The following is a 22,324-nucleotide window of genomic DNA, read 5'->3' on the forward strand; positions in this document are numbered from 1 at the left end:
GCATCTGATGTGTATTAAAGCATTTCCAGGGGACTTGGGTGTGCATGGCACCTTAGGAGAGTCTAACAGAGAGTCCCTATAGCCCTGCAAAGTGAACAGCTGGACACAGCCACTCCTTCATGGCAATGCTTTGGCATCACTTAAACATCAGCCTCCTAAATGCTTGTTATTTCTGCCTCTCGAGCAGAGCTGCTCTGCCTTAGGGGGCGAAGGCAGGTCCCCTGGTTCTCAATTGCCTCCTGTCCCAAACGACTGGGGAGATTGTTCTCTAACTGGCTGTAATTATCCTTTTCTGTAAGCTAACCAAAGTGCACTCTGATTTCGGTGTTATGTTCATTAGCAAGTGCTCTGGTTTGTGTGTTAATGCATTCTGGGAATGTCCAGTCTCTAAGAATGGACCCATGTGAGCAGCAAATGTTTGTGAGATACCCTGAGGAACAAATCTGTGCCACGTCACTGATTTGAAATTAAGCCACAGAATACCTACAGGTGGTCAAGTTGCAGGTGGATTTGTGTGTGAACATTCATCTAAAGAGGGAGATGAACTCTTTATTGTCCCCAAAAGAACACTTGATGGGAAGGTGGGTTCTGAGCCTGTGCCTGCCAAAGATTCCTCCCCATGGTTTGTGTTTGTGGCATGATTCTTGTTTGAGGTGAGGAGAGGGTTTATCCCGTGAGTGGCACTGTTGGTGGTTTTGTGATGAAAGTGGGCAGCTATGTTGGCACTGGAGAAATGTGGGAAGCATGAAAGCTTCCCTTCGTACCTTGACTCAAACATACTCCATAAAGGAATGCTCACCACACATTCCTTGCAGAAAGTCTGGATCCTAGCAAATTTTCCTTGTTGCTGTCTAGATATTCAGTAGTGTGGACTGGTGGGTTTTCAGATGGCTAAATGTGCATGCAGCATATAAAAATAATGCTGAATGCTTTTAACAGCAGCCAGCTCCTACTCAGGCCCCTGGATCTGGAGTTTTTTGCCGTGTCTCCTATACTGAGCGTGGAAGTGTGGCTGCTCTGCCAAGCACAGGAGGAGAGGTTTGCCTGGCGATGTTGTTGATTGCTGGGTAATAAAGGAGGTGACTTGTTATTTTTTTAAGCATAATGAGATTATTCCAGTGAACAGTATGACCTGAATCTCCAAGTGTCTCTGTGTGGACTCTCCTCTGCTGGTAATGGGGGCTCTTTAACCCGTGTGGAATAATAATAGACTTCCTTAGTGGAGCAAACCACGTCAGAGAGACGCTCTCAAAAATGTGCAGGTGGAAAGCTATTGCTGGAAAACTTGTTTCACAATTGCCTTCTCAGTTAATTTCCTCTTGTATCCAAGCCCTTTCTCAGAGCATTTTCCCCGGTATTTCCAGAGAGAGAGAGCACTTGATCACTGAGCTTGTGCACAGTGCTCAGATCTCAAAGACACCAGGCACTCCAAATCAGCCCTGATGAGCATTCATATGCCTGGTTTGGCTAATAGAATTACCCAAACTGTTCTGATGTGCAAAATGGTTTTAATTGTATATGAGAATATTGCTTTTGCTGGGTGTTTTGATACGTCAGTGGTCCGGATGAGGAGGCAGATGAATACAGAAATTGTAGACGCGGAAATAAGAATTTAGAAATTAAATAGAAATCTGCATTTCAAAACAAAAGGCTTCCTTATTGTCCTTGAAAGCATTGGGGTATTTACAGAAAAAAACCCCTCTAGAATAAAGGCTTGAGAATGTGCTATTGCATGCTTAAGGACTTCAATTAATCTCTGAATATGATTCCCACATGTGGAAAATTACAAGGAAATAACTGTCATGCTATAGAGTTGTGTCTGTTCCTTCCAAGTTGCACGCATCTTTGAAAATTACTGTGAACAAATCTAGTAGCATCCCTGGATACTCCAGATCATCAAATAGGTGTAAAGGAGCCCCTGAAGCCCTGTTGGCTGTTCACTGTGTCAGATGGTTATGTCACTTGCTCCAGTGTATGCTGTGCTTCCATCCTGTCACTGATACCTTTAAATGTTTATCTCAAATTTGGGCTGTAATTTTTTTGGCTTTTTTTTTTTCTTTTGCTCTTTTTGTTCTTTCTCAATACAGTGATAGTGAGGTTTAAAAAGGCAACCATCTTCTATTGTTCTGTCTACTTTAGAGGAATAGTGAAAGAAATAATACAGGAAAGGCCTATAAATGATATTTTTGATATATATCTATCCCCCACATACATGTGTATGCCCCTCCATACATCCACAGGTGCATCTCTGGATGTGTGTGGGCAAACAGGCTTTTAAAGTAATCTCAGATTGTGGTTTCTGTATCTGCTGGCTGCAGTTGTGCACTATGAGCCTTTATTAGGAAGTGGAGCTTTCCAGATTTTTCAAGCTTTTTGTCTGTTTTTGAACATCCATTTGCACACACGTGTGTCTGGGATGGTATCCCCCAGTCCTTGCCTTACCTTCACATCGTCGACATTCATCCTCGTTCCCTCCTTCCCGACGAAGATGTCGTCGATGTCAACCAGAATGTACCTATCCAAGGACAGCGTGAGCTTCTTTCCCGACAGGAAAGAGATGGCGTCGATAAAGATCAGTTTGTGCAACCAGAAGGTCAGGTTGTTTCCAAAGAGGACCCTCTGGATCCCATCATGGAGCCCCAGGTCCTGGATGACGGTGGGGTACAGCGCAGCCCTGGGCAGCGCCGGGGGGGTGGCTCTGGAGGGCTGCAGCTCCGTTAAAAGCACCGGTTGGTAGGTGGAATGGTTGAACTGGAATACTGTCCAGTCCTCCCCGGGCAGGGGCCCTTTCTCAGCCCTCGGCGCCTTGGTGATGCGCAGCAGGGGCGACTGGGGGTTCACCACGCAGTCCTTGAGGGCCACGTTGTTGTAGAGGTGCAGTGGCAGCCCTTTCAGTTTGGTGCTCGGGGAGCTGTTCTCGTTGGCTTTATGAAAACCAATTATGCTAACACTGTATTCCACACAGTATTTTTCCAGGAGCTCTCTATTCCACGAGTCCATGGATACGTACTTTAAAATATTCTCGTATATAACAATCGTGTATTTCCCTCTTCCATTATCTGTGAGAGGGGGAATATCCCCCTTGGCTGGTGCTATGACCATGTGGTACCGGAATCTGCTGGACTCAAGGATGGCTATGATGTCTTGCCCCAGCTGGGAGTACTGGCTCTCCACAAACAGCAGGACAGTGGGATCAGTTTTGGACGGATCAATTGGCTTGGCTGTTCTCATCTCCACAGACCTGTAGGGTAGAAGTTGGAGGGGTTCACACTCTGCTTCTCTGGTGGTTTCCATGAGGGTCATTTCCTGCTTGTATCCAGTGTAGAGGAAGTAGGCAGAGATGAGGATGCTGGCCAAGCAGAAGGCTGCCAGGAGAATGACCAGCGTTTGGAAACTTCTGCGGAGCTTCACGATTAGATTCATCTTTCGTGGGACTTCCCAACTGCGGTTGGACCTGCCGCTTCTCCGGTTCTCTCTCTTCCTAAAGTTCCATGGGAATGAGGAGCTGCAGAGGTGCCGATTCCCCTCCCGAGACGTTCATGTGACCATTGCAGAGCATTTATGAAGCTGTCAGGGAGGTTGTAAAGCTGTCGGAGCGGGAAGTCAAAGGATCCGGAAGGCTAAATTGAAAGAGGTTTTCTCAGAATGCGGCAGCTGCCAATAATCAATGAAGAGAACTCTCAACATTATCTGCAACAAGAAGGAAAAGAAGAGAAAGTAGAATAAAATCCATAAAGCAATTAAAAACACACGTTAATAAGGCTGGTGATTGATGCTGGTAATCTGGGTTGAGAGGGAAGTTTGTGAGCAGCTCAAGGAGCACTCAGTGTCACTTTGCTTTCTTGATGCACTGGGAGAGGCTGCATCAAACAGCTCTGCTCTGTTCTCAGGGTATAAAAATTAAGTCTAAACATAACTTTTTGAGGATGTGTATCTATTTTTCAGCATTTCTTATCTGAAATGGTTCATTGCTTTTGCAAATGGGAACGACTGCAGATTGTAGGGCAAAATTAGGAAAAAGTAAATGTTATTTAAACATGGGGATGTATTCCATGTCAAGCTGCATAAGTATTTTGAAGGGGTGATAAGTTCTATGTTGGACTGGGAAATTAATGTGAGCAAGGTGAAAGACGCGAGAGGACTTTGAGGAAAGACTTGTAGGACTTGTCTCTCCAGTTTCCATTCTGTACTTGGAGTGATCAGTACTTCACAGTCGTTTTAAGGAACAATAAGGGTTGTGCAGGGATTTTCCAAGTGGATGAGCAGGCTGTTAAAGCTGCAGGGTGCAGCTGTGCATGCCTCTGCCTCCATCAGGGATCAAAGGGAGGTGCTATGTAGAGTGAAAAGTACCACAAGGGAATTTTGTGAGTGTTGGGTGGGCACACAGGTGCGTGTCCTGGGCCTTCAGTGTCCCTGCATGGATGAAGTACAAGGTGCTCAAACCTCACTGCCTGGCAGGCTCTGAAGCTCTTGTGCCATTCCTGGTAGTTCTCCCTGCAATCATGACAAATTGCCATTGGTAACAGTAAACCATATGACTCAGAGGCAGTTCAAGCTAACTAAATAAATAGCCCGTGCTGTTCTATGGATTTATAAAGGAATTAACATCTTCCTGAATTATTTATGTTGTTTGGCTGTTGGAACAATGCAAGATGGTAAACAATGGATAATTTTGGAACTGCAGGGAAGAAGTGCTTTTTCCAGGCAGGTACTTGGCAGTTGATGTGTCCTCCTCTAACAACTTGGGTTACATGTTGAGTTTTATTCTGAAAACTATTCATTTATCTTAAGCTTTGCACCTAAAACTGGAAAATGCTTGTAGGAAGCATTTAGAGAGAGGGAGTTGTTGCTGAGGCCATTTGTGACTTTGCCAGGTTCAGGTTTGTGTCTGATTTACCTTCCTCAGTGGGAGATTGATCCCCCTGGATTGTGGGCTATTCCATTCCATCAGTGACCCTGCTGTGTGTCACACAGCAATGGGCCAAAAGGTGTGAGCGAGGCGGAGAGTTTACCCGTGCACAGAAGTGAACAGAAACGAGAAAAACGTCCTGCATTTACTAATTCCTCACGTGTGAGAGAAGAAATATAAAAGAAATCACAGCCATCACAAGGAAATTAAAATCATCCTGATAATTTTAGGAGTATTTGCCCCGCTTTGGTGCTTCCCTTGTTCCGCGGTTCTGTCTGCTTGCCGGGATTTTGCTTCTTATTAAACCTCTAATTAAGATTTCCTCAGAAGATAAAACTGGATCAAGTGAAGCGTCCTCTGTGAACTCGTGTTCGAGTAGTGGTGACGTTGATGAGTCACTCAGCCCGACTCCCGGGCTTTACCAGTTCAGGAGAGCAGCTCTCGGTGGGAAGGGCAGCCTCGAGGGGTGGGTGGGTGGGTGATCTGCCCCCCAAAATAGCCGATTGCAACAAGCCTTAGTTGTGTTGGCGTGAGACAGGCAGGCGTCTTGGAAAAAAAAATAATTGACCCCCGTCGGACTCTGCATCCTCCGCTTGCTTTCGGCACTAGAGGGCAATATATTCTTGCTTTTTAGAGCCGACACCTGCTCTCCCCTCGGCTCCAGAGCGCGCAGCCCTGCCCGCGGGCGCGCTCCCTCCAGGAGGGGCTCCGAAATCCCCAGGGCGGGTAGAACGTCTTAATTAAGGCTCCTGTGTTTAAAATTAAATAAAACCCAGGGCTTCTGCTCTAAGAAGTGTGCTGCTAAATCACCCTGAGTACTTAGCAAACATTTCAGCCCACACCTGTGGCACAAGGGAATGGTATGCGAGGAGACCTAAAATTGCACATTTTTCCCTCAGAATAGCATGCAAGGAGACCTGAAATGACACTTTTTCCCCCAATCTGCGGTCCTGCTGGATCTCCTGGGTACTGCTACTGCAAGCTGTCAAAATAAACTTCACAAATACTATTGCTTGTATTACTAAAATGAGAAGCCTCTGACTTTATAGAAGCCAAAACAAAACTACGTCTTCATCCCAAATTATTTCCTCCAAATAATAACACTGGTAAAATCTCTTCCAGTTAAAATATTAATAATCAGGTTTAATGTAAACTACTATCTATTGTATGCAGATGTTATAACAGGTGCAAGCATTCTCACTTATCTAGATGTCTAAATACTAGAATTGATAAGGAATTTAAACTTCCCTATGGAAACCTGGCATTGGAGCAGGCCTTCCTTTCAGTTTGCACATTTTGTTTGAACTGCTCTGTTGAATTGATTATACTGTTCAGTAAAAAAGAATAGTGTGAAGTAATTAAAGTTTATGAAAATAAATCAGCTATATTAGCCATTAGTGGGACATTTTCCAAGGCATAATTGGAAGTTAAGTGCCATTTGTGCCTTTGAAACTCTCCCCCTTAAAGTTCAACAGCTTTATATTCGCTCAGAAATTCAGAGACCTTTGGAGAGTTCCTGTGCTATATTAATTTGAAAAACATGAAAATAGGCCGTATTTCATAATTAGTGTTACTAATGGAGTTTTAGAAACCGGTATTTGAGGTCCTGTGTTCCTGTGGTCACTGATGAGCACTCATTGACTCCGCAGGGGGGTCAAGCCCAAAGCTGGGCACACTTTGGTCAGGGAATCAAGGAGTTGGGCTCTCAGTAGATCTTCAGTTGTGGGGCCTTTCCCCAGCAAGAGCAGAGCTCTGCAGTGTAACTCTGTTGTGATGTCAGACATCTGCAGGGACTGTAATTTTTCTTTAGTTCAGGCAGCTGAAGAAAAACGGAGGTTTAAAAATTGCTGCCTCTTTGCTAAATAATACTTCCTGCTTTCGCCCTGCAAATGGATTTGATTGATGACTGAAGTGCACTGATTTGGAAGATGATTGATTGGGAGATTAGGACTTGACTATTTAAAACCGATAGCGTGATAGTGAAGAGAAACAGCCTCTTATTAACACCATGTGTTAGCATTGCATCAGGAATTAAAGCTGTGATCCCCTTGTGCTCCAGTTCCTACACACAGACCTTCTTCCAGAGGTTGGTGGTGGAACAAGCAGGTTAAGAGCACGTTGCTGATGACAGCCCTGAGGAGAGGAGCGGGACACTTGTACCAGAGCACTATGGTCATTCCTAACCTCCTGTCTGCACCCGAGTGTGTCCCTGGGAGTAATTCACCTGCAGGCAGGCCAGAGGTTTCCTTTCATCTTATTCCAGCATCAGTCAGAAGTCAGAATGTCTTTATTTTCTATATATAAGACTTCCCTTTAGGCTAAAAATCTAATGTAAACCCTTCCCTCTTTTCCTTCCTCTCCAAGCTCGTATGACTCCTGCCGTTTACCAGCAGCCCAATGAATCATGATACCTGCTTGCTGCTCCTTGCATGACTCCTCATTCATTACAGAAACAAGTGACTGATTTGAGTGATATATGACTCCTGTTGACCATTAGCAAAAATTCAGAGTTTCTGTTCACTGCAGAGAGAAAAAAACCCCAGCTTTTTTTGTGTTTGGTTTTTTTTTTTCCTTCCAGAAAAGTTTCTAAGAGACCTTTTTAGGGAGCTCACAGAACTTGTATGCTTCTTGAAAGTAACTTTTTTTTTTCTTTCTCAAGCTTAAGGTAGTAATGTGTTCTGTGCTTATAAGTCTGGCTTTGCTCATAAGGGGTGTTGCTGACAGCTGCTCATAGCTCACCACAAGGATTTAGAAAACTCTTTTACCTAGACAAGGGCAGCTTCTCAGCTGGTAAAAGCTGTTGCAGGTCTTCTGGCTTCCGTTTTATGATTTCTGAGTGGAGAGGCTGCTCAGCACTTTGATCTCTTCTGTTTGTTTTCAGTGCATAATCATCTGTATTTGAAACCACCAGTTTTTCAGTATTTTCAGCAGTTTGGTCAGTCTATAGTGCACATGTAATCTTGTGTGATTTCAGAAAGCTAAATGATGCCAGAGGGTGAAGTCAATAATCAATGAATATAAAGCAAAGTGCTTGAAATACCTCAACTTGTGCACTCAATGAAAGCTGGAGTGGTCTTAGCATGAAACAATTCTTGGAAGGGAGCTGTTTGACCCTTCTGGCTTCTATCTCTCTGTGGCTTTCAGCTTTTCCAGATGATTTCAGAAATTGGAGCTTTGATGAGAAGGGCTCCCTGCAGCAGAGTGGCCAGAGTTGTCTTTGGAGATGGGTTTTACACATGTACCTATGATGCTTTTAGCCAGGCAGCTATAACTTCTGCAGGAATTCTACAGGAATTGGTGGGATGCTTTTACAAATGGGAACTAATGGGACTGTTCCTTCAGCAAATCCTCCCTCACAGATTCGTTGCCTCCTTTGTTTCCCCAGCTCACATGTAACACTTCGTGTTGCTTTACTTGTGGCAGAAATGTATTATAAGACTTAACTAAACCACACTTGTGGTGAATGTTGCCTGATGTGCCTCAGCACTTCTTTCTTCTGACCCATTAACTTCCAACAGCCCCACAGTCATTTGGACCACCCAGAAACTCCCATAAATTTCCCATCCGTGATGTTTCGGTGACGTTTCCTCCAAATGTCACAATTTATGGATCTCTGACGCCTCAGTACTTCTGAACATAATAAGCAGTTGTAATATTTCCTCAGAAATAGCTGACTGCTGATTTCTCTGGAGTGTCAGGCGTGGAAGCTCCTGGAAACCAGTAATTTAGGTACAGTCTTAGGAGAAATGTGTGAAGAGAGAGCCTGTATGTGTATTTCTTGTTTATTGACAGAGTGACTCTAGTCACCACCATAACAAGTAGCCGTTAGTGACCACGTTCACTGAGCAGCTCCATAGGTTGTGTGGTGATATAAAAATATATTAGTTTATCAAAATTACCAAAATATAGGTGTTTTGATGTCATCGGGCAAAACACTTTATCTCCATGTCCAGATTTAAAATAATGTAATAATAATTTAAAAGTACCTTAGTTTTCAGTGTATTTGTTCATCTTGCGTGAGTGATGGTGATAAGATCTGTCATTTTAACCAGTAACTCCCCAAAAATTCAAAAAGCTGAGGAGCATTATTTGGTACAGGCCTGACTTTTCCAAGGTCGCTTGGCAGCCCCTTGGCAGCTGAGCTGGAAGCAGCAGCCAGTTGCTCTTGCAGATGTTTACAACCCTCATGACATCTGTAGGAAAGTATCTGAGCCACCAAGGATGAAAGGAAGGTGTTGAGAGATGATCTGAAGGTCAGAAGCTTATTGCTAAAGCCATGATGACAGAGCCAAAATGTCACGGCAGAAAGTTGTGCCCGCAATCACAGCAGAGATGGTGAAGTGTGTGACCTACAGGACTGAGTCCTTGGAGTTGGTGCTTTCCCAGTGGGATTAATGGGGAGTGCAGATGGAATTAAGGTGCTTTGACTGCCCCAGTCCTTTTGAAGGAAGCTGGTGAATAAAAGCAGGCTCTGCATGTTGTCCTGAGGCCGCTCACAAAACATTTCTCCTGACTGGGTGCAACAAATCTTCTGCTCTCACTTGGTTAATGGCTCTTCATCACTTTTCAATTCATAGTTTAATGCTTCAATGGAAGCCAATTTGAATTCATTTAGCTTTTCAAATAAAACTTTTGTGAGATATTGTATCAGAAGTTTTATTACAGTCCATCTATTCTGGTACCATTTTCTGCTTTTATAAGGCTGTCAATTAGTTCTCCAGTTCCAATAGAATGATTTGTGTTGTGAATTCAGCTGAGAGACAACATTTGTGCAATATAATGGCTGCCTAACTAGAACTCCTTAAAGTCAATCAATGCAGTAGTCAAACCCTGTACATCTTGTTTGATTGTGTATACAAGGTAAGGCATTAAAAAAAAATAATAATTTCAGAACCTTTTTATAGTTCTACTAGAATCTAGATATCTGCTGATTTTCTGTATCAATTTTGGACGTTTACCAAGGATTGCAGATTTGGTGGATGACTGCTGAAACTTTACTTTTTGGAGGTTTTTTTAGACAAAAAAAGTTTGAAAGCTGCCTTTTTAATGAAGAGACCCTCTGCCTACAAGATGCAGTCACGGGCTCTGGAATAGTCTGTTAGAAACTAAACTGGATTTGATCTTTTTTTTTTTTTTTTTAGTAGTTAATGGTTTCCCACACTTTCTGTTGTTCTATTGCTTTTATAGGACCTAAACATCTTTGCCACTGTGTGAGATAATTAAAATGTGTCCACCCTGATATCTATGACAATATATTTCCCCAAATAACATGTTCTGTGGTGTCTATATCCTGTCACAGGGGCTATTTGTGAGAAAGTCAGATGTGGTCACATCTGTGCCGGGAATTAAAAGGAGGCCACTAACTTATTTCAGAGGGACCACTGCTGTCACATAGTGATGATGTATTGCTACTGCAAAGGAAGTCTATTTAAACCCAGATAACAAAGACTTTGTACCTAAATCTTTAGAGCAGCACGTTTACCACATGAAATTCAAACAGGGGTTTATTCTGAGTTTACTCAAGCCTGGTTTCAGCCAGCCATAGAGCACTTTCAAGCTCTGTATACATTAATTCTCATTATAACAACATCCTTTTATTTACTCTTTAAGTAATTTCTGCTGGAGTTCCCTTTCTCAATCTTTGTCCTCGCTGGCTGAAGGGTTTTGTGATCACTCAGAGAATCTGGTGAAAAAATGGGGAGAATACACAGAGTTTGGTCCCAGCAACCTCTGATCAGAGGAGATGTTTAGGCTGGAGCATCATCTAAGCCACCAGTGCTGGTGACAACCTGGCAAGTAGTGGCTTTCAAGCAAAGTAAAGCAAATAGAGTGACCAGTTCTTTAAAACAGGCAAGATGGGCTTTTTGTGGGAACCAGTTATGGCTGCACATATTACTGTAGTCAGTAAAACTAATCTACACAGAGCAACATGATGATGTACTGAAAATACTACAATGCCCAACAGACTATATCTCACTTTAATGTACTTAAGTATTGCAGACAAGACAGTCTGAGGAAGTTTTATGGAAGATTATTAATACAAATTCAACTTCTGATCTGGAAGTGATTGGGTGGGTATTGTTTGCCTATTAAGAGGACTAGTGCCTGATGGGGAGAGGATAAGGCAGGGAGCTAAACCTCTGATTTCTGTCTTTCTGCCACCACCATCATGTTTTGCTCTCTGGAGGCCACTGGCTTTTTCCAGTACTTTAGTTTTTCTGTCTGTGTTGTGGGAATATTACTCTTTTCTACCTTTTGCATGCACATCAGCTGTAAAATGTTCTAAGATGATTCATTTTTGGTTCAAATGTGTTTAGCATGGATATTGCAAAGGGTGCATTTGGGAAAGCCAGTGCAAAATCCATACTTTCATGTACAGTCACATGTGTTTGCAGAGCTTGCTTGCTTTCTCTTATTCCTTGTACCCTTTTTCTTATTCCTGGTTAAATTCCTTTGTGTTTATTTCTGCCACTGTTTTCATGGGGTTTCTCTGCGAGAAGCCACTTTGTCAGTCAAATGAAAGATCTCTTTGGAGATTTCTGGTGTGTCATCTGTGACCTATAGATACTGGTTTTTCTTTTGGTTGCAAATATAAACAAATGTTTCCTTTCCAAAGATGTATTCTTTGTTTTGTCTAGATAAAGTTCAATTGGGAAATGCCACTAGTAGGATAAGGGTCCTACTTAGGAATTCAAGGGATTTTTTTTTTGTTGAGTCACACTGAGCTCAGAGACTGGAACTAGAACTAATAGCATTAGGGATCTGTGACAGAGTAGAGAGGCTTTGATTAACCTCTTGTTTTCATGAAAAATCTCTGTTTATTGAACTACTGAGGCATTAACTTAGATTTGAAGGGGGAGGGTGTGGAATAAAAAAACCCAAACACATGGTTGTCAAAGTCTTTGAGTGCCCCTGAATCAGGCTGGGATTAGTTATGTCTCTTTACATCCCTGTACTCTCCTGTGGGCTGGGTGCACAACTGTAACTGTGTTTTCCAATATGCATGTCCCTGGTGTACCATGGGAGAGAAAATCCTGGCTTTCTGGTTTGTGGAAGGGTCTTACAAACCAACAGAATGTCTCATTAGTTGGCATAATGATATGCTGTAATCCATAAAGCTCTGTTTTAGGCAACATATACATAGGTACTTAAATTTTTTGCCTGAGCATAAATATATTTCCATGGAGGAGGAAGCCTTTTTGGAGGCACTTCAGCTAAAAATCTGAACGTGCTGGATGATTGCTGCTGATTCGTGCAGGCTCCAAGGCTGGTGGAGAGTTGGTCTTATGGAAGTCTGAGTTGTGGCAGGTGTTTTGAGCTGTGCATGGCTTGCTTTGCTTGTCATGTGGACAGTGCATGTCACAGAGGTCCCTTTAATTTTGACTGTTCAGGTAGAAATTACAGGAACATACAATTCTGCAGGTGATTCATTCATCAGGCTGGTTCCACCCTGAACAGTATGGAAGTAGAATAGTGAAACCATTTAAAATTGCCAACCAAACACAGTCTACTGACTGGTCATGAATAAAAATGCTCTGGTCTGTTATACCAGCTATTTAGGTAGGTAAAGTGCAGGTAGTCTGGCAAAATATCCAGGCAGATGGCCCTGCTTTGGTTTAAATAAAAAAAAAATAATCTCTGAGGGCTTTAAAATCAATTGTGACCAGTAAGTCTAATTTCTGTATCTTACCCAGAGGCCTGAATACTGAATCTTCCTCTCATTTCCAAAAATTTGCCTGTGAAGCACTGACCACCTGCCCTCTCCTCTGGTGGTTTAGGGGGTGATAAATATCCCAGTGAGAGAGAATAAATTCAAGAATACCCTGAGGCTCTGGAACTTGAGCTCTGGTCTTCTCCTTGCAAAATATGGTCCCACGCAGAGGCAAAGATGTTGGATAAAACCTCCCCTGAAACTGGAACACGGAGGTGGGTGCATATTTCATGACAGACTGTTTTAACTTCCCAACCAGTCGCCTCTTTTATGGCCAGCAGCTACTATTAATTATTAATCAGAACACTTATTAATACACTAAGAGCTAAATGCAACCCTTTCAGTGGATGCCTGGCAGAGTGTGGGGCGGAATAAGTAGCTGTGGATGGTCCTGCAGGGGGGGAGGTTTTGCACAGTTCTGCTCAGGGAAGAGTCCGTTCATGTTCTTCTCTCTGCTGTGTGTCTGATGATGATATTTCTGTTTGGGGGATGAAGACCCAGCCATCATTAAAAGTCTGCAGCTGTGGGTGCATCAGCCTGCTTTCCCTTGGTCAGTTCTTACCTCATCAGCTTCCAAGGAGGAAGAGGGAATCCCTTCCTCTTTGCTTCCCTCCTCATGAAACAAGCCCCCCCTGCCCTGGCTTCTGCTTCTGTGTTTGCTCTGGCTCTGAAAACCCATCCTGACAGCAGAGGAGAGAGGGTTCATTTGCTCACCTAGGGAGAGCAGTTGTGACCCCTCCTGTAGCCAGAGGGAAGGAAATGAGTTGAAATACTTCTCTATTCCTTTTGGAATTGAGTTTAAATCATCTCATGGCCATAAGTGACTTCTGGTGCCAAGGAGTTTTCCTCATCAAACACTGTCATGGTTTCTACACTGATGTGCTGTTGCCATGTAATTCTGGTGGCATCACTGTTTGGGTAAAATATTATTATTTTTCTATTGCAGCTGTTAGTTTCAGAAGAATCTGTGATTCCATTGTAATTATTCCTGACAGTAGTTGTAATAAATGTTTTGGATTGATGTGAATGATTTTCATTTCTTCCAGCACCCGATTCTTTTAATAGCTCAATTTTTCTAATTTAAATGTTGACATAGATGGAGAATTAATTCTGTATTTCTCTCTAACACTCCTCTGGGTGGCTTACCTTCCTGAAGAGCATTGCTTTAACATCTTAGTAGGACTTGTTGCAGTGATATGAGCCTTCTTCAGCCTATCTCAAAATGTGGGACAGGACACTTTGATTAGTGCCCCATGCAATTTCCAGCACAGAGACCCTGCTTCTCCCATAGTCCAGCCCCTCAACCTGCTCCAATGGTCCTCAACTGCTTCCCAGGCCTGAGAACAAGGGATCTGCTGGACTGCCACCTTACACTGTACTCCTTAACACCTGCAAATTGTTTCAAACCCAAGCTCCCCTCACCAAATGTGGAGAGCCCTTGGCTCACCTTAAGCTCAGTGCCCTGCTCCTGCCATGAGTCCCCAGGCTGGGGAAATTGCAGTTTTCTGCACAATTCCAAGTGAGCCTTTCCTTCAGCCATCCAGGCCCCAGCTTGCAATGCTTTGCTGCCCTTAGTCCAAGGTTTGCTTTGTTCAGAAAAGCCAATTTCACAGGTATGGAAAGCAGGTCCTTGGATGCAGCTTTGAAGCTGAAGAGAGGCGTCCCTGTCCATGACAGGGGAGTTGGAACTAAATGATCTTTAGGGTCCCTCCCAACCCAAACCACTCTGTGGTTCTGTGATCATGAAAGCTTTGCAAAGCAAACACCTGATGGAAGCAAACATCAGTGCATATGTGCAGCTGAAACTCAGCCAGCCCTATGGTCAGAGGGACAATCAAACCAAAATTGTTTGTGGGATAAATCAGAAAGATTTGGAGCAGAAATTATGTCTTTTTTTTTTTTTTTTTTGGTAAAAGATCATGGTACTCTTTCCCTTATTGCTTGTAGAAAAATGAGAAAAATCTTCTTCTGGGGGCATATGGCTAAATGCAATTTTTTGTTTATCTAACTGAAAACTCCTGGGTCACAACTAATAGTAACTCATCAGCGTTTTCTTTGCTCAGTATTGCCGTGGATTTGCAATATATGGCCACATTTTCCTCAAAGTATCTCATTATACTGCTGGGATAATTCCTGTACTGTAAACCTTAAAAAACCCCATCTTTACTATTAGCATATTTTTCTCCCACTTGTGCTGAGTGATGGTCGAACTCTAGAGGAGCTCATGATTCCTGCATGCTGCCACATCAGCTAAGTTTGCTCATTGCCATTACAAAGAGTGATAGAGCAGATACCACAACCTCTAAACATCCATAAAGTTTTAATAGGACTTCCAGAACTTGATAGTGTGAGTTAACAGGGTGTTCAGACTGAAATGGAATTACATGTGGGGACATATATATATATATATATATATGGGGGGGTGTGCAAGTGGTCAGTCACTCAAGCATTCTGCTTTAATCTAACCCTTTGCATCTGATTTACTCCAATAAAATGAAAGTTAGAGGAGTATTTCCCCAGCCTCACAGAAGAGGGTGGTGTCAACAAGACATTAAGATACTCCTGCTTTCATTTCTGGGGCTTTCAGACATTAGGCATCTATTATGAATCAAAAAAGATGGCCATGTTCTGAGGAAATGGCACAAAAAACTAATACACAGCCTTAAACTTCTGCACAGAGCAATGCCATTAGGAGCATCTAATCTAATTGGGAAGATCATATTATCTGCAGTGATAAGATTCAGAAGTAAACTGGAAGCCAGGAATTTTCTTAGTTAAAAGCAACTTGGCATTTCCCACACACCACCCCCTCCCCTTCCTTTAGAGCAGCATTTCAGAAAGCGAGTCAGACAGTGCAGCTGGGGGGATGCAAAAATGTGCACGAGGGAAGTGTACAGGCATGGTGGGGCAAGACAGGGAAGCGCCTGGAAAACCATGCCAACTATTGAAACTTTGTGAACGAGGAGATTCTGCTGCCCTTCCACAAGCTGAACATCTTGTACAGGAGGATCTTAATTAAAAGTGCCGAAGAAATGGGGTGAAAATGACTTTATCTTTTTCTCTGATAATATTCAGGGCTAGAAATGGCAGAGTAACCTGCTCCGTGGGGTAGGCCAGACTCTGCAGCATTTATTCCTGGGGTGGGAGGGTTCAAGCAACGTGATTGAGAACTGCAGAAGTTAGTAATGGTAAATGGTAAATTTGGTAGAATGGCATGGTAAATTCCCTGGGGAAAAGAGAACTTGATGAGTGTGGGGTTCTGTATGTGTGTGTGCTGACACTGGTGTAGTGCTTGTAGGAAGGGACTTATTCACCTTTGAACATTCCTCCTGTGAGTGTTCATTCCCAGCAGGAATGACTTGGAGCTGCTGTGCCAGCTGGAAGGTAAAAACACAGGGCTGCTGCTGGACTCTGGCTCTGTGGTGTCTGAAGAGCAAACACCGATTTCTTCAGTTTGCCTCTCTCTACCTGAAACAACCCTTGCTTCCACTCTATGAATGGCCATGCTCTTTAAAATAAATAAATGTTGCTGACAGATGTTGTTTGGTATCAAAAGTGCTGCAAGAGAGCAGATCTGTAGGTCTTGGCTTCCTCACAGTACAATTACTCTTACTTTAAATAGTGCTTGTTTAATATGTACCCAAGCTTTCACTCTGTTATTTTAATACAGTAGTTCTGCTTAACTTTGCTAGATGGTAGCAAAGTAAAGCAAAGGATATGGAGTGGACTAAAGAACTGCAACAGCATCCTCTTTTCCCCCACACACAACTTCCCATGCTCTACCTTCCGGGATCTTTCATATATTTAGGCAGACAAGTTTCCCTTCAGAGACTGTGCATCTGTTTACATCGAGGGCACTCGCATGCAAACATGGCAAAGACTATCCCAAACTTTCATTTAATCCTTGGAATGCCAGGCTCTAGGCAGCTTTCTGAGGTGTACTCACTGTGCATAGGGTCAAGGCACATTGTGTAGGTATTTGTACCTGCTCTGCACTGCTTTCTAGTCTAGTCTGAGTACAGGCACTGTCTGTGTGGTTGTATGAATATACCCCCAGAAGTATAGGTTCAGAAGCTGAACAGTAGCTTACCTAGAGAAGAATTTCTCTTGTTAGCGTGCAGGAGAGAGACATCTGCTATTCAAAGCTCTTCACACGGCTCCAGGTAAACTAGGGAGAGTTTTCAGCTGATAGCAGCTGCCTGAGAGGCATCCCAGGAAGGCTCCTCTTGCTCCAGCCCCAGTAACTGAACTCTGCCGGCACAGTCACATCTCATTTATACACAGACTGTCCTTTTCAAAGCGAGCGGCCGGCTGGAATGATCCGAACCTCTGTTCAGCACACCGTCGAGAAGGCAGCTTTCTCCCTGGGCACGGGGATTACGGCGGGGAGCAGGCAGGCTCCGGCGGAAAGGCAGCGAGAACTGTTCGATCACCCCAAGCGCAGCCGCTCCCGTCAGCGCTGCCGGCGCTGCCGCTCGGCTCCCGTTCGCTGGAGTCAGCCTCCTCTCCCGCGTATCTCCGGGAGTATCGGGGCGGCTTCGCCGGGCTGTGATTGGCAGAAGCGGCCGATTCCTCCCGCTAATCAACCCGCAGACTTTCAAGGACTCGGAGCCGCTCTGATGTCATTCCAGCCGAAGGGGGGATGCTTCACGCGAGGACGCGGCGGTGGAGGCTAATTCGGAGATGAGCCGCATCCCTCTGCCACCGCCGTGATTGATTAGATGCTCCGCCACGATTTGCATAATCTGTCATTGTGCGGTTGGACCACCCCCCTCCTCCCGCCCGCCCAAAAATGCGGGAGGGAGAAGTGCCACTTCCAGCTTCTGATTTTACACCTGGAGCCTGCAAGAGAAAGCCTGGCAGAAAGGAAAAGTTGAGAGAGTCATTTTCCTGACTGGAGGAAGCTTGAGCCCCCAGTTGGCCCTCACCATCTCCAGATGCTAAAGGAGGCTCAACAAAATCACAGTGCTGGAAGACTTTTTGGTTCCTACTCTTGTTAGGTCATTGATAAGATCACCTGGCACAACAAAAGGTGGGTTTTAGTGTGTGACCAAAATCAAGCAGAGGTCACCCAGCAAGTGGGTTACAAATGATGTCCCTGATAGCAGCAAATATTCAGTGCTCAGAGTTGCAAAGTATTTTCCTACTCTACGTGACAGAAGTTCCACCTATTTGTTGCATAATTCCTTATTAAAATCCTTTAGCTCCTCCAGCTAGAGATGAAAACCTGCCTCCATAGCCAAGAAACATGATTGCTATGTGACTTTAAATTATATTACAGAGGTAAAGCTAAACACTTTCTATATTAAAAGAATTAGATTTTATTCCAATCTAATTTTCAATTTTTGCCAGCTTGACACCTTTCACTCCAAAACTGTTCTTTGTACAATACACCTTGGAATTGAAATTCAGCCAATTCAGTGCAGCAAATGTGAGGAGAAAATAGTTTTGTTCAAGGAGACTGGAACAAACCCATTCTGAGATGATGAATGACGCTGTAAACTCAGATTTGAATCATAGGAGGGTCAGCTCAACCTTTCGTGTTTCCAAGACAGTGTAAATAAATGGTGTTCCATGCAGTTTCCCATTTGCATCCTTCAGCTGGGACCTGCCACATGAAGAGCTGTTTGCTCTCTGTGAATATCCAAGTTTCAAAGATGGTAGATACTCCTAACTGGGGACTAATTGATTCCTTCCGGCTAAATTAGAAACTGAGGGAAAATTAAAATTCAAAGAATGTCTGAGTCATTTCCTGCAATTTCTAATTACAAAGCACTCACTGGGGGTCTTTTAAAAATGCCTTGTGCCTAGGGCTGGCTATGGATTTGGGATTTGTTTTCCAGAGGCTGTTGTGGCTGTTGGGTGTGAGGTTCCCACTGCAACTGAGTGGTGAGCAGGTGCCTCCTCGCATCCGGTGTGAACATTAGAGCTTCAATCAGGCTGTAAACTCAAATAGCCAAGTTGAGTTACAGGGTTTCTTCCCCCAAAAAAGGAAAACTTCTGGTGCAATTTGTCCCAAAACTGTGGTGGTGTGAAAAGAACAAGTCCGGTTGCTTTGCTGCTCTTTGTACTCACACACTTGGCTCGTGGCTGCAGTTGGATCAGGGGAATGGCTGTGCCAGGGTCTGCCCTTATGAGGAATGTGTGGAAATCAGTTGGCAGGATTGCTCCAGCTCTGTGGAACAGAGAGAACACACCAAGCCTTGGGAAAAAGTGCCATTTGAATTTTCACTTCTCTCTCCTTTGGGTAATAGAGAAAAATTGAACTCTTCTTGCTCGGTCACAAATGCACTTGAGTTACCTAGAATGTCCTTCTGATCATGATAGAATTCTCATGCTCTGCTTTAGGGAAAAATATGCGAGGAAGAAAACAGAACAGCAAGAAACAGAAATTCAGTATGGATGGAGAGAAACAGGAAAAGATAAATTCTAGCAATATAAATACTGTATTAATGAGGTATCACTTTTATGCTGAAATCTTTGCCACAGGATGTGTGTTTTTCTGGCTCTTACCTGCAGCACAGGTTTTGCATTAGCTGGTGGAAATTCTGTACCTGTTAGTCATTGTGTGATTTATTTCCCCCCCTGTATGGGTAGGCAATCACAAGAGCCTATTCTTCCTATACTGGTAGATCAAAAGTTAGAGGTGAAACTACCAATGCTTTGCCCAAACTAGTATTACCATTCTGAAACATGACTTTCTGGTTTTATAACTGCGGGTTTGGTGTTTCTTTTTTTGTTTGGCTTTGTAGAGGGTTTTTTATTTAGTTGGTTTTGGTTTTTTGCTGTTGTTGCTTTGTTTGGGTTGTGGAACTAAATGTTTCTATGTTCTGTCCAGATTTTCTTGGAGCTTACACACCTATCCCTACAATGTCTGCATCTTCACAGCACATTATGAGGTGGAAAAACACAATTCCTGCAGTTCTGTGCTTAGAAACATAGAATCATAGAAGCATTTAGGTTGGGAAAGACCTTTAAGGTTATAGAATCCAATTGTTAACCCAGCACTGCCAAGACCACCACTAAACCATGTTCCTAAATATGATCAATAGCAAGCAAATCCTTTCAGAAATTAGTACATGTAATATGTGATACCTCCCTGGTTCACTCTTCTAGACTATCTAAAAACTTTGGAGTGTTTGAACTGACATTCTGTTGGTCTCATGATGAGCTTTTGTGATCTCTGACTGCCCCCAGTCTTCTCACCTGTTATTTCAGTGCTCTGGTGACACTACAGTAGGTACCTCCCTACTTCTTCTCTCCAAAACCACCTCAAAGGACTTGAAAAATAAGTTCACTACAATCCACAGAACTGTCTCTTTCAGCTAAAGACACATTTTTGGTCTTTATGGAAAGAAAGATGGCTTTTGACACTGAACTTCATAATGAGTTGAAAAGAACAAAAAATGACTATTCCTGAAAAGACCAGCTTTTTCTTGAGCTTCTTATGAACTCGCCTGTAATTAAACAGCAGTGTCTTCTATTAAACACACAGAGCAGTGCCTCAGATGGTGTAAATTGTCAAAGCATTCGTTGATTGCAGAGGAACTATAGCAACTTATAAAAGTTATAGATTAGACTTAATTCTCCAGCAGCTCCTTGACATATGCAGAACTTAAATACTCACATCAAAATTAGAAAAAAACAAATAAAGGCATACCAGAATGTGGTTTGGGTTTTGTTACTGGGGTTTTTTTCTTGGCTTTTTTTGAGTATTCATATAATTCATTAAACAAAGTCTGTTTGGTTTTCTTGGTGTCTCAATAAGTTGTTGGGGTTTTTCATCTGAGTGTTTTGACTCTGACTCAAAACTTGTTAGAGGTTTTACGTACTCAGAAATGTAGGGATGAAATATAGATACACTTGGAGCCAGGTTTCATGCACCACAACTCAGTAAAGGCATTTGTGTCTTCTGCTGTGAGTGCCTGCCTTGTCACAGGCTATTCTTATTTCCCAGCTGACAGGGGGGAATATGCTGCTGGTAGTCCACTTAAGCATGAAGCACTGATTTGCAACACCATCAACAGCAAAAATGCTGTGCGTGGTCCTAAAGTAAAATAAAAAAAAAAAGGAGAAATGAACTAAATTCCCTGACTGCTGACTTTCTCCAGCTGCACAGTCTCTAATTCAGCTTCTATTATCCTCCCTTGTTTATAGCTGGACACACTTCTGGAGATGATAAAGGCAAATCAGTGCACACCAGCTCTGTAATGACCTTTATCTTTTATTCCTTTGTAAGATAACTTTGGTATCCTGCTGTGGCTTTGTTCCTGCAAGGCTTCAGATGTATTAGTTTCAGAAAGGGTGCTGATATAAACTAATGTTGAAATATCTGTTAAACCAACATACATTCATTAACATCCAGCATTAGAGCTGCTCCACATCTCTCTAATTACATTACTGTTTTATGTCTTAAGTGCTTACTCAACTATAAAAATATAAACTGTGTTCTTTCAAGGACTGTTACTGAGATACCATCAAAGCAAAAAGTGAGTTTGTGCTTGATCCGCAGCCTGATCTGTGTCACCACTTCCTGAGTGACACTGAGAACAAGGGTTCATGTTGTGTGAGAGAGAAGCATGTCTGTGTATCCATAAAGCCTTTGGGCTCTGTCCCACAATTTTCCTTACAGGATCCTTCCTGGCTTCAACTTTGGCCTGAAGTCAGCAGAAAGCTCCTGGGAAGTAAATGGGGGTAGGACTGGAGCTTAGAACGAGAAGAGCTTTTCCCCAGGCCACTTTGTTGTAGCAGGAGAGACTGAAGCACCAGAGAAGGTTTCTGTTGTGCTCAGTCCCTTTGTGATTTGTGTTTGTGCCTGTAACACCTGACAGTGTATGGGAGCTGTTTGGTCTGTTCTCATGATCACTCTTCTTGGGACCTCTTTGCTGATAAACAAGTCAATCTGTATTTGTAGATCCTTGCTAAAACTAAACTAAAAGCCAGGTGCAGGTCCAATGCACCAGAAAAACTTGCTGGTACCCCCACTGCACTCTGTCACAAATCTAGATCTAGACACTGCAGCCATGCTCCTATTTCCCCTTTCTGTGGAAGCATAAAGAATCATTTACTTTGTCTTTCCTGTGTTATGCTTCATCAGAGATCATCAGATGGTTTCTCTCATTCCCAGTATTCCAGACAGCAGCTGTTGTCATCCCACTGTGCACCTGCTGTGGTGCTGCTCTCCAGTTCCTGCTCACAGCCTGAGTTCAGGCCGGGGTAAATCAGTGCCATTGAAATGGTCACACATTCTGTACAGCAGTGCTTTACAGCACCTCGAGGAACTCCTTCCAAGCCTGGGCAGTACTCTGCCATTCCCCACATGAACTTTAGCAGAGCTACTTATGAGCTCCTGCTGATGTCTGGACAGCCCACCATGGTTTGTGCTGATTTGTGATTTCCATAAAATGGAACCATTACCCCTGTGTAATACCAGCATTGTTGTCATGTGTCAGCTGCTTATCTGAGCTTTGGTGGCTTTCTAAGTCAAGAGAGAACAGTGGAGTTTGTATCAGTGTAGCATATTTGTTTTCCTAGTGGTTAAGTCAGTACTGCAGGTACATGCCTTGAGGATCCAGTGGTTAACAGCTCATGCAAGAGAACAGTATGGACAGCGAAGCTGTAGCAGGGCTGGTAAGATGTGCAGAGGAAGGTGGGCTAAGATGTGCAGAGGAAGGTGGGCTGAGATGTGCAGAGGAAGGTGGGCT

General features: G+C 43.3%; 1 protein-coding gene across 2 annotated transcripts in view; it reads right to left on the minus strand.

Annotated features, from left to right (window-relative positions):
* Nucleotides 1-22,324, minus strand: part of LOC113970685 (bifunctional heparan sulfate N-deacetylase/N-sulfotransferase 4) — a 104,758-nt gene that overhangs the window by 46,409 nt on the left and 36,025 nt on the right. For both annotated transcript variants that reach the window (XM_027689832.1, XM_027689831.1), the window contains 2 exons: nt 16,711-17,476; nt 2,443-3,690 (listed from right to left, as the gene is read on the minus strand). In XM_027689832.1, the coding sequence (XP_027545633.1) occupies nt 2,443-3,423 (981 nt within the window). In that variant the 5' untranslated portion in view covers nt 3,424-3,690; nt 16,711-17,476. The remainder of the gene's footprint in view (nt 1-2,442; nt 3,691-16,710; nt 17,477-22,324) is intronic.

Source organism: Neopelma chrysocephalum, unplaced genomic scaffold (assembly GCF_003984885.1).
Source record: "Neopelma chrysocephalum unplaced genomic scaffold, ASM398488v2 Primary Assembly neopelma1_78, whole genome shotgun sequence".
Classification (NCBI taxonomy): Eukaryota; Metazoa; Chordata; class Aves; order Passeriformes; family Pipridae; genus Neopelma; species Neopelma chrysocephalum.